The sequence below is a fragment of the Hydractinia symbiolongicarpus genome, chromosome 15, assembly GCF_029227915.1.
Source record: "Hydractinia symbiolongicarpus strain clone_291-10 chromosome 15, HSymV2.1, whole genome shotgun sequence".
In the NCBI taxonomy this organism is placed as follows: Eukaryota; Metazoa; Cnidaria; class Hydrozoa; order Anthoathecata; family Hydractiniidae; genus Hydractinia; species Hydractinia symbiolongicarpus.
The window spans coordinates 10342616-10355694 of record NC_079889.1 but is presented as its reverse complement, the minus strand read 5'-3'; the positions used below and the strand labels follow the sequence as shown (position 1 = coordinate 10355694).

Here is a 13079-nt window from a genome sequence, read left to right as displayed (position 1 = left end):
GTACATCCTGTGCAACGTTGTTACCAGGGCATTTTAGCTTGTTAATGAAGTTGATCGCCACCACCCTGTAATAACGGCTCAGGGGCCACAAGACCCTGGGGACGAGGTTGAATCATGTAGTAAGAACACAACTTTTGAATAAAACTGAAACTAGCTACAACCGTTTTTTGTGCCCAAGAGCTCATAAATTATCCACAACATAAATCAAAACAAGGTTAAGCTGTAGCAGCAGATTACTAGTATTCGTATTGCCAAAATCAACAAAATCACACTGTAGACATGACATGGAATAGAAATTGTCACATGCTGTATCGAATACAGCTAGCTCCTTCAGCGTTACTCACAGGACGATTCGCTGTTTGAAAATGTCAAAAGACAAAAGATAATGTTAGATAAAAGTAGAGGCGGTTCGGGTGAAAGCTAACTTTAAGATAAATATAACTGAAAAAATAAAGGTCTATTCTCCCCTATAAAAGTTTTCCCTTTGTATTTCCGTTATGTTTCTCCTGTGAAAACAATGCAACAATGTGCGGTCAATAACATATCTTCAGAAACCTTAGCGACCCTAAATATGTTAGATAATATGGATGGAATTTGTTTGCCTATTTTTTTTATAATTTTAAATTTAACTTTTAATTAAAAGCTCAAACTCTTATTTTTATTTATTTAAAACATTGTTCTTTTCCTTTCCAGAAGTTTTTGCTTTCAGTTATACAAACGAGGTGTACTGATGGAGGTATAAAAGAACAGGAGATACATCTTCTTTAGAGCTCTTGAAACCATGCGTGATGGTAAAACAGATGCTGCATTTAAAGAGAACGAACTCATCTTTCCCGCCGGGAAGTTAGTTTGATTACTTAAAAACGAAATGTAATTGGTCAATTCGGACTAACTATGAATTATTTTATATTTCTGCAAAGAGTCGCCAAGTGTTGTGTGCAGTAGCAGTAGCTAACAAAAACTACGATCACAGCCCTTATAAAAGAGTTAATCAAATAAATTTAAAAAAATAAATTTTCAATTAGATATTTAACCACACGGTTTTAAAATCTTAAAATCTTAATGGCTCTTGCCCGCGTTTTTTACAGAAATTTTGATTAAAAGTCTGTCAGATTTAAAAGCCTACAACCTGTGCACACACGAAAGGATCGACCTGAGATTTTCACAGACGTTTTCTTAAAATTTTTAGAGACGTTTTTTAAACATTAATTGTGCCATGGTTATAACAACAGATGTAAATCTTATGTTTTAAGCCACTTTTTTGGAACACATATTTTTAATGTTTTTTCGCTTTCTCTTAAGAATACCGAAGTTTTCTTGTGGTTCTAATGTTTGGCTAATTGAATTCAGAAGCCACTTATTCCTCAACCTCCAGAAATTTGAATATAATTTAAATGGACGAATCGTGAGTTTTATCTCCTGTACCTCCATGGTGCACTGAAAATGTTACACAGGCTAGGGTTGCTAAAAATTTTACACAGGCTGGATGTACTGGAAATGTTACACAGGCTAGGTGTAATGGAAATATTAGACAAGCTAGGTGTATTGGAAATGTTGCGCAGGCTAGGTTTACTGAAGGTGTTACACAGTCTAGATGTACTGGAAATTTTACACAAGCTAGGAGTTCTAGACATGTATGCTAAAGAACTCCACGATTTTTTTTTATTGAATTATTTAAATCCATAATGTTCAGAGCACAAAAGAAAGCGTTCCATTTCTAGTATTTGCCCCTAGTCAAATTTAGTTTGATAAATTAGGTTCCTTTTTCAAAGAAAGGACTGCATTTTTTTAAAAAGTACTATTTGTGTTACAATTGGTAACAGTAAAAAGGAGAATTATATAATTTTGCACATTGTACGTCTGCCCATTACTTGGTAGCCATTTTTTAGCTTTAAATGAATTTTTATCCTACAATACTGGACAAAATAAATGGCAAAACAGTGACGACAGCTGTGAATCCCCCCTTTCCCCTGTATTAGTGCTCTGACAGTGTTTTTGTCTGCAAAAAAAGCTTTGATATAGGGGGAAGAGTTCTTCAGTTCCTATATGTAACTGAATCTCTCTGAGTTTTGCCAATATATTTTGTCGGTGATTATTAGAATTTTTAACTGCTTCCAGTCAATACGTTGACAAGTCCAAATGCAACTAAAACATGGAGACTGGTTGTTACCTAGTGAACAAATCCAGATTTGGTCAGCCGCGTGTATTTTAACACTGAAACCAAATTACTGTGTATTCTTATAACAAAGTAACGCTCTGGCTATTATTTTGAACCCGTTGTTAGCTCGTGAAAAATTTCAAAATTTGCATAGGCAACAAAAATATATCGTGCGTGGTACAAAATGACCCAACTTTAGCCGACAAACAGACAACGGTCATTATTTATAGTTAGTATATAAGTAACGGGAAGTTTCAATGTCTTTGGGGATTCGATCCAAATGGCAGGCTGTTGCCTTCCTCCGACTGTAACTATGTTATATTACCACCAGAAATGGTGGTAATATAACATAATGGCTTTAACGAGCCTGAGAACTAGCTTAATATGAATATCTAATTTACGCTATACACATAAGATTTATGACATCAAACTCTTTACTAAGCGAATACTGATCGGTTTTGATGTTCCACTGTAAAATACAGCACCGGAGGTCAAACATACGGACTGAGCTTCCATGGAGCGAGAAACAGAAAAAACTCAAAAATATATTTTGCATAAATTATATTAAATTATAACGCTACATTAATTAGACACGTGCAGACTTTAATGATTGATTAAGCAGTCGGTAAAATCCCACCTTTGTTCGAGCGCTCACGTCATATATAAAATTTAACTTAAAATGCCTTAAAATATGGGCGCAGGCTAGATATTGACTTTTTAAATAAGGACCTCTTTAACTGTTTAATATGGATACTTTTTATATTTTTTAAAATATTGATTTTCTTTAGTGAACCTCTTCTATGCTAAAGAATGTGTCATCCGTGTTTATGTGTCCTCTTTTTTTAAAAAAAAATTCGGTCTTAACTGTAAAAAATCGATAACGCATTGTATCGATAAAATACTCGTGTGCATAAATTCAAAAACTCAAAACTTTTACCGGTATATAATTACATGCAGCTTTTCGCTACTTTCATTACAGTAAATGAAATGGACTGATAATTACTTTGCTTCACATGGAACACACCTATCTGTTTTTCTACCAGAGCTTAATGAGCTTACCACTGAGAATGTGAGCAACGGAATTCATCTATTTTATAGCAATACTCACCATACACTACAAAAAAGCAACCGTAATTACTAATTAAATTAGTATATATATGATTAGAGGTAGTGGTACTCCAATTAGCAGTGGCAGCAAACGTAAATGTATAGATTTGAAGATGATGCTGCTTGTTCTTGCTTTCCTTTGTCTGAAAAAAAGTGAGACAATGCGATAATTTTTAACTTTTATATTTAAGGAGTTGAAAAAGACATGCTTAATCTTTTAAATGTGCACAAAAAGTAAGCTAGATTTTTATTTCCCATTTGATCTCTAGAGAATTGCAATATAAGACTCTTTCCATCCTAACTGAGATGCGAGACATGCTCAACAAGTTGGCGGGGAGCAGGAAATAGATATGGAAGAAGAATGCAGAGTATGCGACATGCCCGAAGAACTATCGTCGCTAGAGGTGAAGCTGAAAGATGCTTCCTCGAAAAAGTGCATGGTAATGTTGTTTTCGTTTTTAGTTCTATGTTCGATTGTTCTAAATACAAAAAATGAATAAAAATATATTGTTTAGACAGTATTTCGTATAAAAAAGAATTAATTAATAGTTATTAAAGATAAATTGAATGAATTTCTTTACAATCATATCCATGTAGACACTAATACACCTTTCCCGAGACTTATTCTCGAGAAAATTTCAAAACAATGCAGCAAGTAAACAACCTGCTATTCTAATTTAAAGATTTGTGGCATGCCCAACCTCTTTTTGAAAACGAGGCAAGACATGGTAACTTGAGCATTAAGAAGACTTTAACTGTGATATATATCTCCTCAAAATAGCACTTTCTGTTGGCGTATCAAGTTAAACTTTTACACATAAATTAAACAAACTATGCTGAATTCAAATATGGTATTCATATTTTACGAGTTTAAAAAAGTATGACTCATGGTCTCGGGAAAGGTGTATTATATGTGTATTTTTTGCTCTATAACTTTAACTGTTATCAAGGATTGGCGGTTCCAATTATAAAGATAACACGCGTAATTTAATGCACAGGTGGATAAACTTTCCCTGAAATGCCAGATTCATAGGTAAAGTCGAGTTATGAAAATTATTCTCTAGTTTTTTAGACTAATTTAAGTGTCTGTATCGCCCTTTCGTCTTCTTTTTGCTTGTGTAAGTACCATGTCATAAATGTTCTCATATTTTCACATTAATTAAAGTTTTGTTTTCTGATTGCAGAGTCATGACCGACGGGTGTATGTCCCAATATAACATGAAAGGGCAAAAGGGAAAGAAGAAATTTTAGGATTTTTCCAATCTTCTTCTTCTATTGAAAGTGAGTATATAATCTTATTTTAAAACTTCCTGCTTAGAATTTTTTTAACCCAGTTTTATTTGATATGAAGTTTAGTGAAATTACTTTTGAGTATGTTAACAATTTGGTTTCTTTTAGTTTCATTCTAATTAAATGAAAATCAATTTTTTTAATCCCGCCCTGATGTTTTACTAAGTATGTACGCAAATAGCTTTAGCGGTGTTCAAAACAGTTAATGAGCTGTTTTAAACAACTTCAAAAACGCTATCGTATCAGATGTGCAAACCATTATGTCTGTTGCATTGGCCCCCGACAGATCTGGTGGTGGTGGACGCTGTAGTGTTCTAATGCTTAGCTGACTAAGATGAAACTAGATTAGTCTGACCGATCAACTATGTGACACACACGAATTCTTATATCAAAATATACCGCCATATTTACATTTCGTCTCCACGTTCTATCTCCCTACAATTCTCACGGTCGCCGATTATGTACAAATAATACTGACGCAAAGAAAATGACGTTGTTTCTAACAACGTTGAAGTGTTGCCGGAGATACCTAATTAAAAAAAACTTTCTCGTATCAGCTTCCTGAGATTTGGTTACCAGCCCTACAGAAGAAGTAGTTACGTACATCTAGGTCCGAAAATGTTGATTACCGTAATTAAATGTAATTATAAGCTCGTTTCTGATTGGTTAATTTTTAGGAATTTCGATCCTCTGCAATTATATAAATACATGCTCAACACCATTTTACTTTGCCCGATGATGGAAGAAGGATCTCCCGAAACGTCGCCTGCTAAACTATCATGTTCAAGAAATGATAAACTTTCCACAGTAATATGAATACTGAACAGACAAACCGAAATAATATCTTCAATAATTTATGAACAATTATATTAAAAATGTAATATAACAGCAAATATACAACGCAAGGAAATTACATATGTAAAAAAAATGTAATTAAAAGCACAGAATAACAGTGACGAACATTTCGACCGTTGGGAAGATAAATATTCGCTCGTCTTACTACAACGCAATGTTTCAAAGACAAAAAAGATATTTACGGTTTTTATTTTTCCTAATTGGATTAAAAAGGTTTTTGTTCGTAAATGTTCATAGAAATATAAATTGTAGAAAAGTTCATGTAAATTATAAATATGTATATAAATATAAATTTTCTAACAAATTATTTAACCATGTTTTCATTAAACCCTTTCTTTGTTTATTTTCAACGTCCTTGTCCAGAATACAAATTTACTAAAGATCACCAAACTGTAAGGTCTACTAGCAGTATAACATTTGAAAGAGGAAAACTTGAACGTTTTGGAAGCTACAACGACGTATTTGAGACGTCTTTAAAACGTCTTAGAAACGCTTTGGTAGTTACAAAGGCGTATTTGTGACGTCTTAGACGTTTTAAAAACGTTTTGGTAGCTACCAAGACGTCTTTGGTCGCTTTAAGGCGTCTTTAGAATACGTCGTATAATATGAATATTGTTTGACGATTGGTTTTTGTTTAATTGTTGTGCACCGGGTGGTTAGAGACTCAATAAGACAATTGATTGTAACATTGATGTATATTCAAACTAAAAAGGAAGTATACAGAACTAATTTAACCAATGAACTATTAAATAATAAATAATGACAATATTGATTCATACAAGTTAAAAGCTTTAAGTAAAAATCTATACTAACTGATTTGGACACAAAACAAAATGGCTGACAAACAAAAGGAAAGAAAAAAAACCCACCAAGTGGTCTGAGTGAAACCACGATGAAGTACACAAAATGCGATGAATGAGAAATGAGAGTTACAAAAGTTAAGTTTGGACCTACAGTTTGCTCTTTGACTTTCAAATTATGACTGATCTCAATCAAAAACGTGTGTCCTATTTGTGAGCAAAAATATAGTTTGCAAAAAAATAGTCTGCATTTAATAAATTACCCAATGACAAAATGTATGCAAATAAAAACCAAATGATAATTCTCTAAAGTAATTGAAAGTAATAATTGATGATAAGTGAACAGAAAACTATAAAGTGAATTCCCTTAGGATAAAATAAAAGGTTAATTAAGCAAAGGGAATGATAACAATTATAATGAACTAAATGATTTTTTTGTTGTTATAATAATGTTTTTCTTTACAAGCAACAGTGGTTGTATTACAAACTTAACCCATTCTTTATGTCGTTCAATTATATCAAATTTTGTTTCTTACGAAATAAGACCTTTCAATACCTCTAAATATCTATCTGCAAAGAAGGTTTCTTGTCCTAGCGACAGTTTATATATAACAAGACGTATGATATACGCAAACAACCTCGCCAAAAAGTTTATAAAAAGCTGAAGTTAGACACGACATATTTTGCTGTTCGGATAGGCAATAATATTGATAGAAAATTTCTCGAAATTTCAATTTTCGTTAGGTCAGTCTGTAAACACGTCCTCGCGGGCGAGATAGTAAAAAGAAAAAAAAAGTAAAAATAGTTACCAAGATCAGATTCGAACACACGACTACTCCCGTGTCGGTGCTCAGAGAGGCAAAAATTTTCATTCTTGTAGGACACATTTGCGTTTTAATACAAGCTCAAGAGCTTGTAATAATAATTAAGAACGACGTGACAAAAGTTTTAAAACTGTTAGGAAAACTATTAATTCTCCAGTCTCGGTTATGATCAATTTAAAAGAGAAAACAAAAAACTTCTGGAGGAAATGAGTTGCACATTTCAATTTAATAACGTAAATTATATATGATAGGAAATTTTGAAAATATATGATATTTAGAACAGGTTTTAAGATATATTGAATTTTATAGGAGTTTCACTGTAATATTCAACTGTAGTGAACCCATTCTTACTGCAGTTAATTTGTGTAGTTATTTTATCCTAAAACATTGAATGTTGTGTTATTAATAGAAGCGGTTTACTTAGTTTATATACTTGGAAAATTTGTTATCATTTTAAAAGTAGTTGAAAATTGAAAAATTGTTGAAAAATTTGTGTGCAACTAGAGTACCCTGCTCTTCTCATACAATTTCATGCGTGTTAAACAAAATTACCCACCTGGAAAATAATAGCGATCGAATATGTCGTTTATAACTATGCGAATAATTAAACCTGTCTCAGGATTTCACGTTAGCTAGGCAGCTACGTAACATATACAGCAGCTAGCTAACTACAGTTCTCATGCATTTTAATAGCAACAAACGTTCAAAACGTTTTTAAAATATAAAACATTTAAGCTAAGATCAATAGAGTAAAGTCTGTAATATTCTGAAAATTTTTCGACAAAAAAAAGTTTCTTTGATGTTGTGCCTTTTTTGCCCGCCATTTTTAAATTTTGATTTTAAGGCCAAATTTGCATCTTATTATCTTTGGAGTTCACCTGACCAGCCTGTTTCAGGGTCATTGTTGGCCACTCCGTAATAACGCCTCAGGGGCCATAAGACCCTGGAGACGAGGTTTGCTAAACATGCTGGGTGTACTGGACATGTACCCTGAAGAACTCTACCAATTTTTTTTATGGATTTTTTTAAATCCGCAAGATACAGAGGGCGAGAAAAGCGTTTTAAGCTCCTTTTTTAGAAAAAAGGACTGCATTTTCAAAAAGCACTCTTTATGATACAATGGGTAATAGTAAAGGAAGGATCTCTTTTCTATAAAATTGTAGTCTTATTTGCATGAAAAACACAGTTTTGTACATTGCACGTCTGCGCATTATTTGGCAGCCATTTTTAAGCTTTAAATGAATTTTAAACCTAGATTATTAGACGTCTTTTTCACTTCAATACGTCAATAAGTTCAGTTCAAAATGCAACGAAAAAGGTAATATGTAATGTGTGGTAGATAAGAACTTTTTGATAGCTGGTGGAAAAATCCATGAGTTTGGTCTGTCTTAACTTGAAGCAATATACCGTGTATTCTTATAACAAAGTAGAGAATAAACTGCCATTTTTTATAATTAGTAAGTAAGTAACGGAAAGTTTTAATGTTTTTGGGGAATCGATTCAAATGGCTGGCTTATCCTCCATCCGACTGTAAATATGTTACATTACCACCAAAAATACGTATAGCATTCCTGTAATTGGTTCGCCTGCCTCACAAGCCGATTAGCGGTCAGTAGATGGCATCAAATGGGCTATCAACACTATATTTAAAGTGTGCCTGAGTGGGGACTCGAACCTGAAACCCTACGATTACAAGTCGAATGCGTGATATGACAAGGACCCGTGCTTTAAGGGTTAAAAAAATTCTCCGTAATAAAACAACAAAACCGTTTGATATGGTAGATCATATCACTTCGTTCTTGCGCCAGACAAAAGACTACACGCGGTTATTTATATGTTTGTATATATCATCTATCATCTATTTATCTTTACAAACATAAAAAGGTAATTTACAAATAACTTTATTAGAGTACCAGGTAATTAGCTACCCTAATTAATTATTACTGGTGTCCTTCACTTCAGTTTAATCAACAATAACTGGACCCGAGATCAGCTTGTAAACATAATTCGTGTATGCTGCGCCAACACAGTGGTACGAATTACATCGACATTTCTGAAAATCGGTGCCGTGACATTTTTCTGACTTTCCAATCTTACTGTAATTTGACGTTTCTTTATCTCCGGCCCAACATTCTCCTATATCGATAAAACAACAATACAACTTATTGTTGGCGATAACGTAATAAAATGACATCAATCTGCTATGAAATCTTCGTCTCTCGTCAAATATATTGCAACATATGATAATAGGAATTCCCGTGTAATTTAACATGCCTTCTTAAAACAAAAACGATTTTGAGCGTGTTTGAACAACTCCGTAATCAACCGATTTTGTCCGTCAGATTGCTTATAACGTGGCGTTTACTACCGTCAGTCGTCAAAAGCTTAAACGCTATCACAAATGTGTATATCTTGTCGGCGTGTAAACAAGCCATAAAAGAAATACAAAAATACTGAAACAACATACCCCAAAATTGTATTCCGAAATAATCTTTCCCCTCCATACGCGCTTTGTAAGCACACCTGCAAATCATCTCAGGGCTATATTGACCCCAGTTCTCCCAATTGATCAAAATCTTGTTCCATTTTTCCGTATCAGTGTAATCTCGCTCTGTTTGTAACATCTCAGGGAGAGGTCTGGGTTTCACTAGGTCGTCTTGGTAACAACCAACTGGTTCGTAGTACAAACTGCATGCTAAATGCAAGAATAATCGAGCCTAGATTAACAATCATAATCTGGGCTTTAGATTTTCGCTCGTGGCGCAATATTCAGGTGCCAGCATTTCGTGCATTTTTTCTAACTTGAAGTAGCGATTCAGCTACCATTTTGAAATCACAGGATCGACGGCTAACTCGAAGCCAGGGCATGTAGCGCTTGAAAATGGGATCAAAAACGCTACAGGCCCTGGGTTCGAGGTTGGATTAACGACTATAATTATACAAGCGTTTACCTGTTGGAGCGATCCTGTATACAAAATTTGTTGACGCCTCTCCTGCTCCTACGACACATTTCTTTGAATGGCTTATTTTGTGATATTTTCGATCCACACAAGATCCAGCATCCCCGTGCTTGCTGTACGTCAATTCACCTGTAGGCCCGGACCAGCATTCTGCGAAATTCTGAATACCAATGACTTTAAACCCACGTGCAAACGCCTTCTTCGCGCACCTAAACATAATTTCTATAAAATAAGAAATTCGTATGACGTCGTTTTACAATCTTATCCTAGGTGAGAAATATTTGCGGGAGAAGACTGTAGACGAATTTGATGGAATATCTTTATTGCGAATCAAAGAGATAATTTCGTGGATTTTTTTGCGATTGAAAACCTAAAAGTCAAGCTTTAGCATTTAAAGCGCACAGGCTTCCATTATGGATGCATTTACTTACCAAACATGCCTGTCCCACATGCGTCTAAATTCCAGGAATTAATCACTACATGTTTTTTAACTTGTATTGCAATTTTTATAGTATTAATCACATCGTCAAACTAAAGCTCGCTGCTCGTTTTAAATTTACTAACTTACCAAGGGTATGGTTTATCCCACAACCATTCAAAGTTCTCAAGCGCTTGGTACAGCAAAGTAAGGTAAGGATTTGCATTTTTGTATTACCGTAAATACTTAAAAGTTTAAAAGTTTAACAACCTGAAATTTGATAGAAAATATAGCCTTTCCTAGTCAATAAACTTTGTTGTTCGTTTTATAGCATTGTATATATTAATTCCCCGGCGTGAATGAGCATGGTTGTCCACGGCACAAAAATTACCAGTCACGTCATTACGGCTTGCGCAATGGAGCGAGGCGTTAAAAAAATATACCTGCATACCCGCATACCAACGCACCTGTATATAGGCATTTATATATGGTACATGCTACATATAAATTAATAGGATTAGATATTAGCAGACCGTACGGCCTGTTAAATAAACTTCCCAGCATAAAGTAACGGAAATTATGTTTGCAAAAAAGATAGCGGTCCTTTTTGAACATTTTTCTTTCCTTCAAAGTAAATTGTTTATGTTTTTCTGGTTTTGATGATATTAATGATGCGAGACATGTTTGTTAGCTAGCATGATAAAACCAGCCGGCAACAGCAACCAGCTAGGAAGTAGAATTTTTATCTAATTTATATATGTACCATGTACCTAACTAACTCTCCAGTTCGAATTTAGCTAGTCAGCGATTACCTATTACAGCTAGCTTACGTTAGCTTTGAACGAGAGCTCCCTAGTATATAGTATTCAAGACGCTTTTTAGAAGAAACTCACATTTTAGGTGTCAGCCCTCACGTTGTCAAGAGTGAAAGGCTTACTGATTGTTATTATTATTTTTGTTTAAATATTTTAAAGGTTTAGCCCTTCAGTTAAAATACGTTACATAGAAAAAACTATTATCCATGGATTATTATCTGCCTTTATTTTTTATAGTACTGGATTGTGGATTCTACCGTAAACTTTTGAATCATGCACTCCAGTAGTGGAGTCTACACAAAACATTTCCTCCGTACCATCCTACATTGCTGCTTTCATGTCCTGGTTACTAGCTAGGGGAAAAGTGTTAATGGGACGGAGGGTAGCTAAGCAGATTCCCTTAATTTATCGTTTAATTTCAGGACCAGTCCCTGAGCTATTTTGTTGCTATAAAAAAGGTGTATATCCTGCATAATAAAACATTAAAGTAAGTACTTTTAAGTAAAAACATCAAAAATGGTTCCCGCATAAATCACCTGTAAGTAATTGTAAAAACACTATATACCTGCATACGAAACCAGGAATGTACGATTGATCCTTCCAATCTAACTGGTTATGTGAGTTATAAACATTGCTGGTTGGGTCTCTTTCGTTAATCAACTAAATATAAAAATTAAAAACGATGAAATGATGTCCCAAATACGACGGGCAACCTCGTTCACAGTGCATTTCGCCTTAATAATAATCTTCGAATAAAAGCTTACGAGTTTTATCCTCATGAAACACGCTACAGGCCCTGGGATAGAGGTTGTATAAGGCGCCAAAAAATACTAAAAGCCTACACAAAAATACCGTCAAAAACTTCTTGCGTCTGTTTCTAGGCCGAGTTTACACTTACTTGTTCCGGTAAACTTCGGGATGAAATGTCTGTCATGTCATGATAACAACCGATTGGTTCGATCTTCACGTCACATGCATTCACTACAACAAGCAAAGAATTTATGTGTCGCGCAAGTTAAAACAATTTTTAAAAATCTATCGATTTTTTTGTATTGTAGTCAGAAATTTTAAACATTTTTTAAATCATAGAATAATTGAATCTAAGGGCATTGTAGGGGACGGAAGGGGCGTTGCTTTTTGACATGCGGTAAGGATGTAGTTAAGTATGAAAGAACAAATGAGCAACTTGCCAATAGTAGTTATATGGTTCAGTTTAGCGCAGTTTTTAACGAGAAAATCAAATGGAAAATTTGGCATATTTTTGAAATTTTCTTTAAGCATTTTAAAAAGTTCACTGCCGACGGATTAAAGGCGTTAAATCCAGCACGAACATTTTTATTAACGCAATTAAGTCCGTAATCTTATCTCAAGTGAAAAACTTTACAAATAATACGAATCAAACACCGACCAGTGACCCTGTTTCCAGGCCTCTTTGTTGTTGTTTTTACTTATTCTCACAGAATTTTGCCTCTTTTTGACACATTGCTTAAAATATATGTTTATAATATGCGAAAATTAGCAATTCTTGGTTAAATCAGCGTTCACTGTACTAGTACGAAAATATCAAAGCAACAGGCGACGCGGAACTTCAGTTTAAATTTACTATGGCGTGTAAATAAATAAGTAAATAAGTAAAAGCAACACTTACACAGATCAATGTCGAGCGGAGCTTGACATAGTGATGTGCCAATCATTACCAAACACACGGTAACCGATAGAAAAAACATTTTTCTAGATAAATAAAAGATAGAGGAAAGTGGTCGTTATTAAAAAATTTATGCTCTATTTTGGAAGCATAACTTCTCATGATACAACTGATCTGAATGAGATCTCACAGCCATCCTTAATATCA

General features: G+C 34.1%; 1 protein-coding gene across 1 annotated transcript; it reads right to left on the bottom strand.

The window, feature by feature from the left end:
- Positions 1–8789: 8789 nt before the first annotated feature.
- Positions 8790–12877, bottom strand: LOC130629193 (uncharacterized). Its single transcript, XM_057442326.1, has 5 exons — positions 12126–12877; positions 11793–11887; positions 9986–10203; positions 9502–9729; positions 8790–9170 (listed from the first exon to the last, which is right to left on the bottom strand). Exons 1-5 carry the CDS (start codon positions 12159–12161, stop codon positions 8998–9000), a joined length of 750 nt encoding a protein of 249 aa, XP_057298309.1. The 5' UTR covers positions 12162–12877; the 3' UTR covers positions 8790–8997.
- Between the last annotated feature and the right edge of the window lie 202 nt (positions 12878–13079).